Raw genomic sequence first — 14,110 nt, 5'->3', positions numbered from 1 at the left:
GATGCCTTTAATTCTATGGTTATTTCTAATTCTAATCGCTAGAACTTCAGCACAGAGGATGAAAATATAGGGTGCGAGCGGATCGCCTCGTCTACAGCCCCTTCTAATATCAAAGAAAGCAGATAAGTTACCTCCCTGGTTAATTGAAGCTGATACATTTTTATGTAGCGTTTTAAACCTTACAATAATATCATTTTTGAATCTAAAATAGATTAAAACCTTTTCAATAAACTTCCAAGAGACAGAGTCAAACGCTTTTTCAAAGTCTACCATTAAAATCATACCTGGTACATCATTTTCTTCTGCATAATGCATTAAATCATATAGTAGTCTAGTGTTTTCTCCTATATAGCGTCCCAATATAAAACCAGTTTGATCCATATTAATTAGCTTGTCTAAAACTGACTTAATTCTATTAGAAATAATCCCTGTTGCTATTTTGTATGTAACATTTAATAAGGATATTGGACGACAGTTTTTAATAAAATGTCTAGGCTTATTCTCTTTAGGAAGGCAGGTGATCACTGCTTGTCTCTGAGTAACTGAAAGTTCTCTATGTGAATACCCATAATTTAAAGACCTGACAACATAAACACCTATCTTATTTCAAAAAATTAAAAAAAAAAAAAAAAAAAAATGAACCCATCTGACCCAGGACTTTTGTTGTTTTTCATATTCTTTAAACATTTACTGGCTTCTTCTAATATGATTAAACCTTCTAAATTTTCAGCTTCTGTTTCAGAGAGTTTAGGAATACTGTTAAAATTTAGATATTCATTTAAATTGATGTCTGTAATATTTCCTTCTTTATATAGATTCTCATAAAACAATTTTACTGTTTCTAAAATCTCTTCCTGTTTTATAATTATGTCTCCTTCATCTGTCTGAACTTTCGGAATTATTTTTGATGAAAAGTTTCTATTTTCTAATCCAAAAAAATAGCTTGTTGGTTTTTCCCCTTCCTCTATCCATTGTGCTCTAGATATCACTAAACTGCCTTTCATTCGAAGTATTCTAATCTGCTCTAATTCTCTTTTCTTAGATTCTATCTGGTTTATATCAATATTATCATCATTTTCTAAAACCTGTATGCTATCTTTTAATTCATTTTCTCTCATATTTCTCTGTTTTTTCCTGTATGATGAATAGGAAATACTTTTACCTCTTATATTCCTTAAAAAGAACCTCTAAAAACAGTTGGTCATTTATAAGTAGTTGCAAATCTGTATCTGAAATAAATTCTAAATTTTCAAGATTATAAATTGGTACACAGTATTCTTTTTTTGTTTTTAAAATGACATTCTTAACCAGTTCTCTATATTCTTGATCATATAGCAATGAGTTGTTAAATTTTCATAGCCCTTTACCTTTTTTAAAATCATTGAACTGAAGAGAAATGTTTGGAAAGGAGTGGTCAGACCTGTAACCTGGTTCGATAGTTGCCCTTTTTATATTAAGTGTTTTATTTGACAGGTCTTTTCGCAAAAGATTCCGAAACGGGCGACCAGAAACGGGAGAGACATTTTCACAGTTTGCTGTGATGTTAGAAAGCTACTTCATACGGTGAATCGAGCTAGCTGGTGTTGCACAAACATTTGTAGGTTTCCGTGATTTGATGACCAGAGATCAATTCATCCAAGTTTCCGGAAACGAACTGAAACATATTCCATCCAGCATTGCATAGATGTCCAAGTAAACGGATCAGTATGCTGATGCCAGAGGCAACCAGTCAAATTTAGCTCAGCCTCGTCCAGACCGACAGAAAGGGACTAGCGATGGGAATAGTTCGTGTGGTAACTCTAGAAACCATCAACGTGGTGATGGGAGCAGCGACAAAGCGTCAAGCGATAAAGATGGTTATGCAGGTGGTACGAAATGGACTTGCTTTATTTGTAATTCACCTGATCTTCTGGCGTTTAAGTTTCCTCAGAAGAAAAGGAACCAAGTTACTTTTGTTATTTGTTACGGACTGGTGGAATGATTTAATGGAACTTCCATGGCCATTCTGAAAAGGAACGACCTCGCGATTGGCACAGTTACTTGAACGAACTACTGTTCGCCTATCATGAGGTACCGCAGGCAAGTTTGGGATTTGCGACTTTCAAACTTCTGTATGGTCGGACGATAAGGGGCCCAATGATTATTCTAAGGGAATTATGGATCAAGGACGTGCCCGATCCAGACACAAAAACTACGTATTAGTATGTGGTAGATTTGCGGGAAATATGAGAAGACACCTGCAAGCTGGCTAGGGAGCAACTTAAAGCAGCTGGAGAGAAGCAGGCCAAATATTACATCAGAAAGGCATAGGTTAGAGATCTGAAGTCGGGGCAGAAGATGATGGTTTTGCTTCCTAGAAAGAAGAATAAACCGTTGATGCAGTGGAAGGAGCCCTACGTCATCGAGGATAAGAAAAGTGACATAGACTATAGCGTGAACATCGACGGCAAGTTAAAAACTAATTTGTTGAATCATTTCATTGAAGTTGAGGTCATCAAAGAGGAGTCGGGTGTACTTTTCGCCGTCTGTATGTCAAAGATCGCTGATGAGGAGTACGAAGATGGATAAGTGGATTCCTATGTGAGTTCGGGAAACAACTTTACGCCTCCACAGCCGATTAGAACTGAATCAATCGAGTACGTTGGTGTTTCTAGTGATCTGACGGAAGGACAAAAGAAGTAAAGAGGCTGCTTCACGAGTTTTTTGATGTTTTGGCTGACGGTCCGGATACCACTAACTTCATCCAAAACAAAATCAGGACAACATTGAAAGAGTCTGTACGTGTAAAGAGCTATAATATTCCTTTCGATATGAAGACAGCCATAAGGGAAGAGGTAGACAAGATGTTGAAGATCGGAGTGATAGAGCCATCAAAGTCAACATTTGCATCGACAGTTGTGATTGTGCGGAAAAAAGACGATAGCAATCGTTTCCGCATCGACTTTCGACAGCTGAATCGGATTATCGTCTTTGATGCGGAGCCGATGTCTAGTGCTGACGATAATTCTGCAAGGCTTGCAGGACAAAGGATTTTTACTCGTCTGGATTTGAGCAAGGGTTACAGGCAGGTGCCAATGGGGGAGTCATCAAAGAAGAAAACAGCGTTTGCCACTTCAGTAGGGTTGTTCTAGTTGAGCATTATGCCGTTTGGGCTGATGAACGCGCCGGCGACTTTTGCCGCCTTATTAGGAAACTCTTTCGAGAAATGGATGACGTCGAAAGATTCATAGATGATATCCTCATTCAGTTTGCTATATGGGAAGAACATATGGCCATTTTGAATGAGTTGTTTTGCCGTTTACGGAATGCAGGATTGACAGCTCGTCCGCGAAAACCAGCGTCTCCTTCCTAACCCAGAGAAAGTCACGGCTATCCTGGATGTATCTACACCGCAAACAAAGAAACAATTTTCTTGGTATGGCCGGATCTTACAAAAAATTTATTCTAGATTTTGCTTCCTTCGCAGTTCCTTTAACGGACTTGACAAGAAAACGTCAACCATAAGATTCAATGGGGAGAATCGCAGGAAAGATATTTTGTCTCACTGGAGAAATTCCTATCTACTAGGCTTATTTTAAAACTTCCCAATATTAAGGAATAATTCATTTTGCAAACGGATACTACCGACCACGGACTTGGCGCGGTTCTTCTTCAGGATGAAGACGGAAAGTGTCTGCCTGTGGCGTATGGCAGTCGGAGGCTTAAGGAATCTGAAGTATCATATTCGGTGAAAGAGAAAGTGTATGGCTGTGTTGTTTGGGATAGTGAAGTTTTAGTGCTATCTGTATGGGCGACATTTCGCTCTAGAGACAGACCATCAACCGCTACTCTATCTGAACAAGATGAAGGGTTCGAATTCGCGGCTTATGAGATGGGCGTTACAGATGCAACCATGCCGACTGTGCTATTCGAGGCAGAGACAATGTTACTGCAGATTGCTTGAGCAGACTGTGAATAATTCTGAGGAAATTAGCATTTCAGAGATATTATTGATCCGATGTTAGAATCATTCTACGGGTATCATGAAAGACTGACTATAAGTGTACATATCGGATGACCTGTATATTAAGATTATTTGTATAGATTTCAATAGGTGTGTTATATAATAATCCGACATTGATTTGCGGTTTATTGTGACTGTTAACTTTGATATTTTGCGCTATTAGCGATTGTATGTATGGCTAGGTGTTTTGGGCTTCCATAGTAGGGAGTTCACCCGGCTTGTTAAACGAATGACGTGGCATAGAAATGGTGATGTCATTTTCCATAAGAAGTGTGAATAGCAGTCACGGTATGTTCGAAAACTATCAATATTTCCTTTCTGAGTGCGTACGTAGTCGTTGGTTTGAGTGTGGTTGTGTAAAGTTAGTTTAAAATGTGTTAAAATGCAATTATTGACGGTGTTTACCGGGTATGCCCTGTACTGTTTATGTAACCTGTATGGTTTTGTTGTGTTTATAGAATTATGTAATACGTGTAGACATGTCTATATATTATATCTAATGTTGTAACGTTGTTACTATCATAATTTTAGGGTTACATTTGTATGTTGTAACTTCACATGTGAGTATACCTTGACCTTTATGGAATAGTACAGAAGCCAAGAGAGACACCTTTTTCAACACGCAAAGACTCTGCATGGTTCCACTGTGTGAAGTACAAGTGCCACAAATATGTAACTAAATATTGTGGGAAGTAGAGGACGCAACGTTAGTGGGTACTCGAGAGTAGCATCACGTCTGCTGCATTATGGTGTATGTTTGAGGCACGTTTGTAGGTAGACCCGAAGGGGTCAATATTCCTTTCCGTTTGTGGAGACCTGAATCCACCAGCGTTAAGGAGAGCGGTCTCAACGAGGCAACGGACAGTTCATTATACCAAACCGGAACCGGAAGTATTTTTGTACATTTTGGAGCGGATGGAGTTTCACTCTGTGATACCAAGTGAAGTTATAATGACTTTAGGGTCTAGATGAATTTTATGTAAATATATAACTGACTTGTGAGTTTGTGTGTGTACTGGTTGAGTGCATATATCTAGGAAGGGATATGATTGTGTTGGTGCAAAGTGATTTTATATCATAGAAAAAATAGTACAAAAATACAACCTGTACAATAGTTGTATATTGATTGTAATAATAATGTATAATAGAAATTGTAAATATAATATGTCCGGGATTTGTTATTATTTTGGAAACATGGGTGGCAATCGCTCGGCTAGGTTACGCATGTATTTTTTTTTTTTTTTTTTTTTTGTATATTGAAGAAATGTTATTAATTATTTTTTTTTTAATTAAGAAAATTTCATACTAAGAGAAAACATAAATGGCAATATCTGAGTAATATTCTCCTCAAGAAGAAACGTTCTTCGAAGTTTAAAAGCTGTCAGTATGAAAGTCTAGGATTAGATGACTAAGGTTAAGTGATTATTCAAATTTAATTGTTTTCATCTTCTAGTGGTTTGCCCTTTTTGTCTCCTGCATGGTCTTTGTACCAAGTCTTCAGCTCCTCTATCGTCGTGGGCAATTCGTATCCTTTGGTCTCTGGGAGGAAGGTCAATAGGTAAACAGCAAGCAAACACATCGCAGCCGATATAGCACCTGGACCCCACGTAATATAATCCATCTAAAAGGATAGAAAAGGTGTAACATCAGCTGGATTTCAAACTGGTAATTGATATTGTAAATGCAATGTTTTTCTCGAGGCTTAAATGCCATAGCTTTGCAATACTACGTCTTAAATCATTATCCACAAAATCACCTTATAATGAATTTTCATATCAACTTTGTATAAAAACTACCTATTTGTGGCTTTATAAAATTTGCAGAAGAATAATGACTTCATAGTAATTGTACACGATCTTCATTTTCTGTGATAATTTCCATTTTGTAACCTAAATATGCTTATTGTTGACTATTAATTAAATCAGGATTTTATCGTCTGAAACCTTTAATATCTAAATCAGTCCAGATTATGACTAGATATAGTCAAAAAAACTATTTGTCAATAGTACAAATAAGCAAGCAACCATGCAACAACAACAACAATTATAATAATATATAAAGAAGAACCCGTTTCTTACATCTTCATCTTGCAAATCGACTTTTACGTATGAATACTATTACAGGATCATAGATGTAATGAGAAATTAACTATCTGGATAAAGTGTCATTACCTGGACAAAAAATTACATTTGTATTACAAAATTTTACAATTTAAACTCCTTAATCATATGAAATCTAATATCTCATTAACGAATGACAACAAATGTATCAAATATTTACCAGAGGGCCTGCGAATGGTGCCAACATTCCTCCTATTCTAGCTACGGACGAGGAGATGCCAATTCCTGCATTTCTATTTTAAAATATCAACAAATCCAATATAATATTCAGGAATATATTGTACTGATAAGGTAGCAAATAATCTATTTCAGAAGTTATGATGTCATCCAAATATCAAATATGTATAATATTTGTCCTATGAAATTTTCATCACTTCTTGGAGTTAAAAATACATTTTGGGTCTTAATGTGCGTTTAGTGTTTAATTTTGGAAAAAAATCCACTTAAAAATGTTCCGAAACAAACAAATAAATACATACATGTAATATAACAACCTTGAAACTTTCATCTACATCAGAAAATAACTAGTCTAGACTTATAAACGATAACATATAAGTATGGATAGAAATTCTCACCTTCAGTGACAAAAAATATGAACCTTAACCAGATAATCTACGCATGGCATACATACTTGTGATACCAACATATTTACAGTTACGATTTTGCCAAATGAATTTCAATGTCCATAGGACTGTCATAACTTCATATTATTATTTCTGTTATTGAAAGGCACGTCATTCTTCATGGGCGAAAGTTTGGAGAAAAAAGTTTTGTAATAAAACAAATGATTAATTGGTGTTTCAATCGCCTCTCAGTAATTTAGACACGTAAGCATTTGCAAGGAAATGTCCAGAATCTTTGACAACTTACCTTAAGTTCGTGGGATACAGTTCAGGTGTGTATAAAAATACAGTACTGAACGATCCTGTAATTCCAAATTTCCCAACGAGATTGAATACTAACGACACTGCCCCCAGTGTACCAGCTCCGTCTGAATAAAAAATGAACCAATAAACTACAGTTAGTAGAAATAAGAAAGAGAGGAAATTACTCTGAATAGAATTCACCATGGCATATCAAGCATTGATCTCAATATTGCAAACACAATACCAACTAAGGGACCTAGAATCATGTCGTTATGGATTTGTCATATTGCTTTCACTCTCATCTTAACAATCAAAAGCCACGACAATAGATACATCAACAGATATAAATAAGATCACAACAGAAATTCATAACACAACCAAGGGGGAAGGACATCCTCGACGCCTGCGATACTAAAACCAAAGCCATTATGAATACCAAAAGCGAATGCAAAGGTCATCGTAACTTGATACCTCATTTAGCACATTCTCCTGTGAATTATCAGTAACACGTCAACAAACGACGTTACAAAAATTACGTCACATGTGCCATTGATGATACAAAAATACTTATTTTTCCATATGGCAGCCATGATACACGAAAAGAAGTAGGAATCATAAGGTCCCGTATTTCCCTGATATGTATCGCATCCGTAGTAATCTTGAGCTGACACTGTTAAGAATTTTCACCTTTTGGCTATGATAACGGATAATGATATAAAAAAAAAATACCTGAAAGTGTTTTGCATATCGTGGACACGGCAAGGGCGATCCCAGCAATGACGTGAAATAAAATACAGGTTTTACGTCTCCCAATTCTGAATATAAATAGAAAGACAATAGTTTACTTTTTTAGCACGACAGCTGGGCAACACTTTAAAGTAGGGCTTAGCAATGTGAAAAGGAGATTAACTTTTATCCGACATCAAAGTATGGGTAGTTTAAAACATTTTCTAGCTTCTCTAGTGTGAAAACAGGTCCAGCATATTAAAGATGACGATATCAAATCCTGTTCAAGTCATGAAAAAACCTGTTAATAAGCAGTAACTCCATCAAAGCAGCGGGGTACTCAACAATGGCTATCAGGAAATAGTTGATGAAACGGTCACCAGACAGTGTTGATGACGTCAATGATAGGGCGTAATACACCAAACTGTTGACCAACCTGAACAAACGGGAATTTAAACCATTAGAATTCAGAAGCTACTACCATTATTCGAGTTAAAGAGCTAACCGCACCATGATATGTGCCGGAAGCTTTCGCCAGCTAAAACAAGACTTGGCAGAGTTCAGATATGACAAAACATTTTGATATGTATATCACTTTGATTACATTGGTATTTTCACGTATATCACTTTTGCGATTTATATATGTATTCTGAACTTACCAAGTGTACCATAATATTAAGGAGTTAAACAAAATCACTTTATGACGAAATATCGTGATTACGTTGTAACGTTTGATGGGTGCAGCAAAATCTGCACGCTCTCCCCCATGAGAAATCTCGACGTCTTCGTTGAGGCCAGTTCCAATCCCTACCTCTTTGATTACATCGGGTTCGGCACCATTCAAAAGAATGGGAATGTCATTTTTCTTATCATGTGACACATGATTCTCTCCTGGTATCAGAGCTGTCATTTCTTTGGGACTTTTTACTGTCGCCGCTTTGATGACATCATCGAAATTCTTTCCGTTTAATTTTGCTGCCTTTCTAACAACTCGTTCTGCATCTTTCTGTTTTCCATTGGCTAACAACCACCGGACTGATTCGTCCATGATCCTATGAAATATATTTCACAAGCGTAAGAGATGGTTTAATACAAGATTGATAATCTTGTTGCCAGATCCATTTTCAATTTTATAATTTGTGTATGTGTATGTTGTAAATGAAAATCTGAAAATAAGATATTGTTTAAACCAAGCGTAAGCTCTGAACAACACTAAGAACCTGATATTTCTGTAATAAAAGGATTGTATAAAATCCATCCAAGTGAGAGAAAAAAAACCGCAAGATTAAATGTGATGGTACAATAATATAATAATATAATTAACATTGGATTGGATCTTGATCTTGGTTACTGTATTGGAAATATGACTTTCACAATACAGTTGAAAATATGTTGAAACTCCTATCATATGTCATGTGTATATTACTGTTGGTATGGAAGATAAATTTTGTCTTCTCAACAAGGGGTCGATCTCATTAGATGTAATTTATTATTAGTATCATCTGATAGGGGATTTGATATTAGTCTCATTTACATTTACTTACTGATCCCAGTTTATATCAAATACCCTAAAAAGTTGGAAACATGTGACCTTAATGATAATAATCTAACCTTGATTCTCATACAACTAAACCTGCTTTAAAGAAAATACGCAGCGTCAGTTTATGTTATTTACATTAAGTCATACGTATTTGTTCCCAGCCTACGTGAGCAAAAATTGAATAATTTGCCTGTAAATAAAAATGTTATATAGTAATTGTCCTCATACCAATATTCCACAAGGCTGTAACACGAGAAAAGAGCCAGCGCCATCTGAAGGTATCGCCAGGACAGATTCCTGAAGAAATATCCCATAGGGGATAATAAGTTTATCCCTGTAGTCCAGAAAACCAGTCCGAGACACTCGCCTATATATCGTTCTTTCAAAGGTAATAGCTCCAAGGAAAGTATTGCCATAGTTAACCCCGAGCCCTGTCAATAGAAACAGTTAGCTATATTGTTATGGATAATTGTTTGAGATTTAGATAATTTAATTCAGGTGTAGTCTGCACCGACATCAATTGGCACATAGAAAAATTAATAAATAAAATGTCATCGCCAACTATGCAAGGTTTATTTATTATTCGACAGGTGAATGATTTTATTATGTTTTCAGTTAATAGCAATTTTTCAAAATTTCCTTTATATTTTCTTGTATTTTACCTATTTCCCAGGAAGGTATATGACATTAATAAGATATGCATACAACAAGTCATAAGATAAAAAGGAGATAAATTAAAGTTGTACAATGAAATTATATTCCTTTGGTTAATGTGTTTTAAATTTGTGTTTTGCATTATGCTTATTTTTAACCAAAAGGAGAAGAGTACCCAGGAAATCAGGCCAAAGCTTACTGTCAAACTGAAGGACTTATGTAACGTGTCAATAACCCATTCTACAAGATGGAAGAAAATGGTGAAGGATTTGATGTGTCCCAGCATCCTACATTTGATCTTTTATGATTTGACGTACATCTTCGTCTTGGCATAATTCTGTGCTAATGTTTTCGGCTGCATAGATATATGAAAATTTTAATACTGTTGAAAATATATTTCACTACTTGGGAGATATATTCTTTGCTGTTTTTGATGTATATATACCCAAACTATTGCCCAACTCGTGATTTGATTCGCGTTTTAAAGATTTCAACACGAATATGCTTTTTGATGATAATGTTACCTGCTGTACAGCGCCTAGGATGAATCTTAACACAGCAAACACGGTGTAATTTGGAGACCAAGCTATCGCGAAAGAGATGGTGAATAGTGAGATGTGTCCCAATACATGGACCTTCCTTCTCCCAAATCTGTCGGAGAGAGACGTAAATATTGCAGCACCGAACGCCTGTCCAAGGATGACTAATGTCTGTGAGAATTCCGCCAGTTCTGCCCTGTCGCAAACAAGATCCCACTTGAAGAGAAATTGAGCATAAATTTAAAGTAACATAAAGAATAAATAAATGAATGAATAAAAATGTATAGATTTAAAGAAACTTTTAATAAAAAATGCAAATAATGTTTTTCGTTTGGTTAAAAAAATGTTTTGTATTTTGAAATGATTGAAAAAACGATAAAAATAAATATATATTGACCTCGGTTACTAGAGTTCTGTCCTTTGGCACTGAATAGGAGTATCCTGACAAACATTCTGTAGACTTTATGAGAGTTGAATTGGTTGAATCCGTGTATACATCGATAGAGCATTTGTTGTACACAAAATTATAAGAGGCATTGTCATATATGTAGGAGTCGTCACCAAATATTATATCCACAGTGGTATCGTTACATTGGAAAGGTGGCCGATAGGCTGTAAAAGAAAAATATAAATTTTGTATATATCTGAAAAAAGGTATAGGCTATACAGAAAAAAACTGAATTGTGTTCGATACAAATCTACACATCTGCAGTCCATTTATATACAATAAGTATTGGCAACGATTACAATAGGAAGTTGTCTCCATAGGGTAAGTATTATCTCACCTGGTCGTCAGGTTGTCAGTTTAAGGGAATTAGAGAGTGTCGACTATTGGTTTTAAACTAATGACATGTACATGCCAATTAGTTTGTTTATAGATAACTATCTAACGTGATCTTAAATGAGTTTAATGAGTCTGAAGGACCGGTGAGCTTATGCCATGGCACGACGTACGCCATTCGTCTTTAAACGTCTGTCAACTTTTTAATTTGGTTATATGGGGACAGGGGAACCACGTTTGAAGAAATTTTGATTCTCAGCGCGGGAGGAACGAGGCCCAACGGAGTAAAAGAGCGAATAATATGATATCCTACTCCTCCTATAGAAACGAATGGATATTGCCCAAACTTGATCTAAGCATCCTTGGCTGAATGGGAATAAATCAAGTATAAAAGTTGGGACTCGATCCCTTTCAGTGGCAGGGCCAAATACGGGAAATAAAGTAAATTCTACTTTATCCTACTCCTCCTGTAGGAATGTATCTATATTGCCTAAATTTAGTCTGAAATATTCTTGGATGAAGGAGAATCAGTTTTGTACAAAAGTAAGGTCCCTGCACCCGGGGACTGGAGGGAAAGGACCAAATAGGGAAATAGAGCAAATTCTATAAATTTCTACTCCTCTTGTAGGAATGAATGGATATTGCACAAAGGCAGGGTTTCAAAATGACCTAGGAAGCAACATACAATAAGTTGAATGTGCTATTGATAACTTCTGTAGTCGCACAAATATGCATTGAAGTCCTAATATGCATACACATGTTATGTATCATCTTCCGAAAAGGTCAAAATTACAACTTCCATTACAAGTCCATTCGTAAATATGTGTTGTAAACCATTTTCAAATATCAAAAATAGTTTGCCAAAAATGAAGTAAAAATGGGTTTTGTACAAAGTAATTAAAATTGATTGACAATATTGGTACACTAATAACCCACTAAATTGAAATTTCAGCTTTCAAAGTAGCCGTTATGTTTCCTGCGTACCACGAAAAAAATAATTGTTCTTACAACTGTTAAATCAATATTCTGACAAGAATGCCTCAATTGGACCTGGAATCGTACAATGCCTCGTGAGTGCCGATAGATCCAAATAACATGTCGGTCTTGAATCTGTTGCGCAAATGCAACAATCGAAAAGTCCTGTCTTCTCGTGCGGTCATTGCACGCTGAATCCCGCTCCTGGGACGATCAGAATCTAACCCAGGTGCATGGAAATGTGTACAGAGAGGTTTAATTGTACGCGGCGCAACGTCAAACCACCGTACGACAGTAGTTGGTTATGGCAATCTATCAACATCGCAATGGTTTTCCTCCTCTGAATTTGCGTCAACTGTGGCATCTCAGTCAATGGCGAAACCGAACGTGGAAAATGAATATGGCTGAATGTAGGGTATCCGCTGGAATTATTCGTTTGATTTGGACTAAAGAATTTCACAAAGACAAAGAAATCGTCACGATTGACTGATTTTAGGGAAGATAGTCGAGAAAGATCATTCTTGATGTAATACCCGACCAAATATTCCATTATTTCCTTATAGGTAAGGTTGACTGCAGGGGGAACTTTGTGCGTTTCTTTTTTGATGAGTATATGTACCGCCAAGTATTACAGTCGCCCGTTAGCTAGGAAATGCTTCTGAAAACACTGCGTTGGCCTCCAGAACATTTTCTCTTGTAAGATGTTTTGAGTTTGTCAATTATCGGCACCTTGCGACATGAAAATACAATTGGTTGGTGATGCAGGAGCCAAAAGAAACGGTATTGTCCTTATTATGACACCACAAGCGATTTCTGACTGGTACAGCCATGATTAAAAAACCTTCGACACACCATTGGTTGGTGACGCAAGAGCGTTTCTATTCAGAAAGTACATCATATGTTACAAAAATAGAATTTGAATGACAGCTGCGCAATCTTCAAATTTCAAAACAAAATGTAATTGGCCATTTTATAATACCGCAATCGATATCTCACTGGCAGAGCCAGGGTATGTAACGCGAGACAAAAAAATATGCTAAAATATGACATGGGCTAATGTATCAGATACATACCGATAAACACCGATGAAAGGAGATGAAATGCCAAAGGTATGATACCTATCAGTATGAAAGCTAGTTGATACCGCTGATATTTCCCAAAGGGTCCTAAAGCTATCCATATTTCATCAACATCAAGTGCTCCGTCCATCTTGCTCTGAGATATGACCAGGCATCAGCAGATGAAAGACCTATGTACAGTTTGAATGAGTATTCATGGACATGAATATTCTCCCCTGGCCTGGTTCTGTTGTTTTATTAATCCTATGTATTCACTCGTTCTATTTACATGTACGAACACGTGTTACAAGGATTAGACAATGCTATTCAGTAATATTTTGTTCTCAGTGTATTTTTATTTCAATGTTTATGAAAACATTACAAAATATTTATTTTTTCAATTGGAAGTACATGTATTCGATTGTGAGATAAAGAAGTTCTTATTTAGGAAATACCTATTTGAATCTATTGTCTTAATATGCTCACTTCGGTACTTGAACTAGTGTTTAAAATAGAAGCCGCTATTCTCATTTTGTTTCCAAAAAACGAAAAGAAAGAAGAACAGCCTAATAACTTCAATATTCATAAATATTTGACCAAAGAAGGGACGAGATTCATACTATATAACGAACCCTTCTGTGACACTGCAAGTGTTAAATTTTCTCTTAAATGTGATAGCATGTACACGACATTATGTCACCAGTGCACAAAACCGTATACGCCACAACAAATGACATGCGCAGGAAGAGACTCCATGACAATCCAGTATAGTATATTCAGCCCCTTCACTGTCGGATATTATAATTTAATTTTCGTGTACAAATTAAGGAGCATCATGTCGTATAAAC

The 14,110-nt window shown here is 36.1% G+C and overlaps 1 protein-coding gene across 1 annotated transcript; it reads right to left on the bottom strand.

The window, feature by feature from the left end:
• Positions 1 to 5,435: 5,435 nt before the first annotated feature.
• LOC132565283 (organic cation transporter protein-like) lies at positions 5,436 to 13,413 on the bottom strand. Its single transcript, XM_060229918.1, has 10 exons — positions 13,278 to 13,413; positions 10,846 to 11,060; positions 10,434 to 10,664; positions 9,484 to 9,686; positions 8,375 to 8,767; positions 8,017 to 8,151; positions 7,719 to 7,804; positions 6,994 to 7,114; positions 6,284 to 6,356; positions 5,436 to 5,624 (listed from the first exon to the last, which is right to left on the bottom strand). The coding sequence occupies exons 1-10, from the start codon at positions 13,411 to 13,413 to the stop codon at positions 5,436 to 5,438; spliced, it is 1,782 nt and encodes a 593-aa protein (XP_060085901.1).
• Between the last annotated feature and the right edge of the window lie 697 nt (positions 13,414 to 14,110).

This window comes from Ylistrum balloti, unplaced genomic scaffold (genome assembly GCF_031769215.1).
Source record: "Ylistrum balloti isolate Yb309-2 unplaced genomic scaffold, AGI_CSIRO_Ybal_v1 Utg369710, whole genome shotgun sequence".
NCBI lineage: Eukaryota > Metazoa > Mollusca > Bivalvia > Pectinida > Pectinidae > Ylistrum > Ylistrum balloti.
Note: the sequence above shows the minus strand (reverse complement) of the source record. Positions and strands in the feature narration are given on the sequence as shown.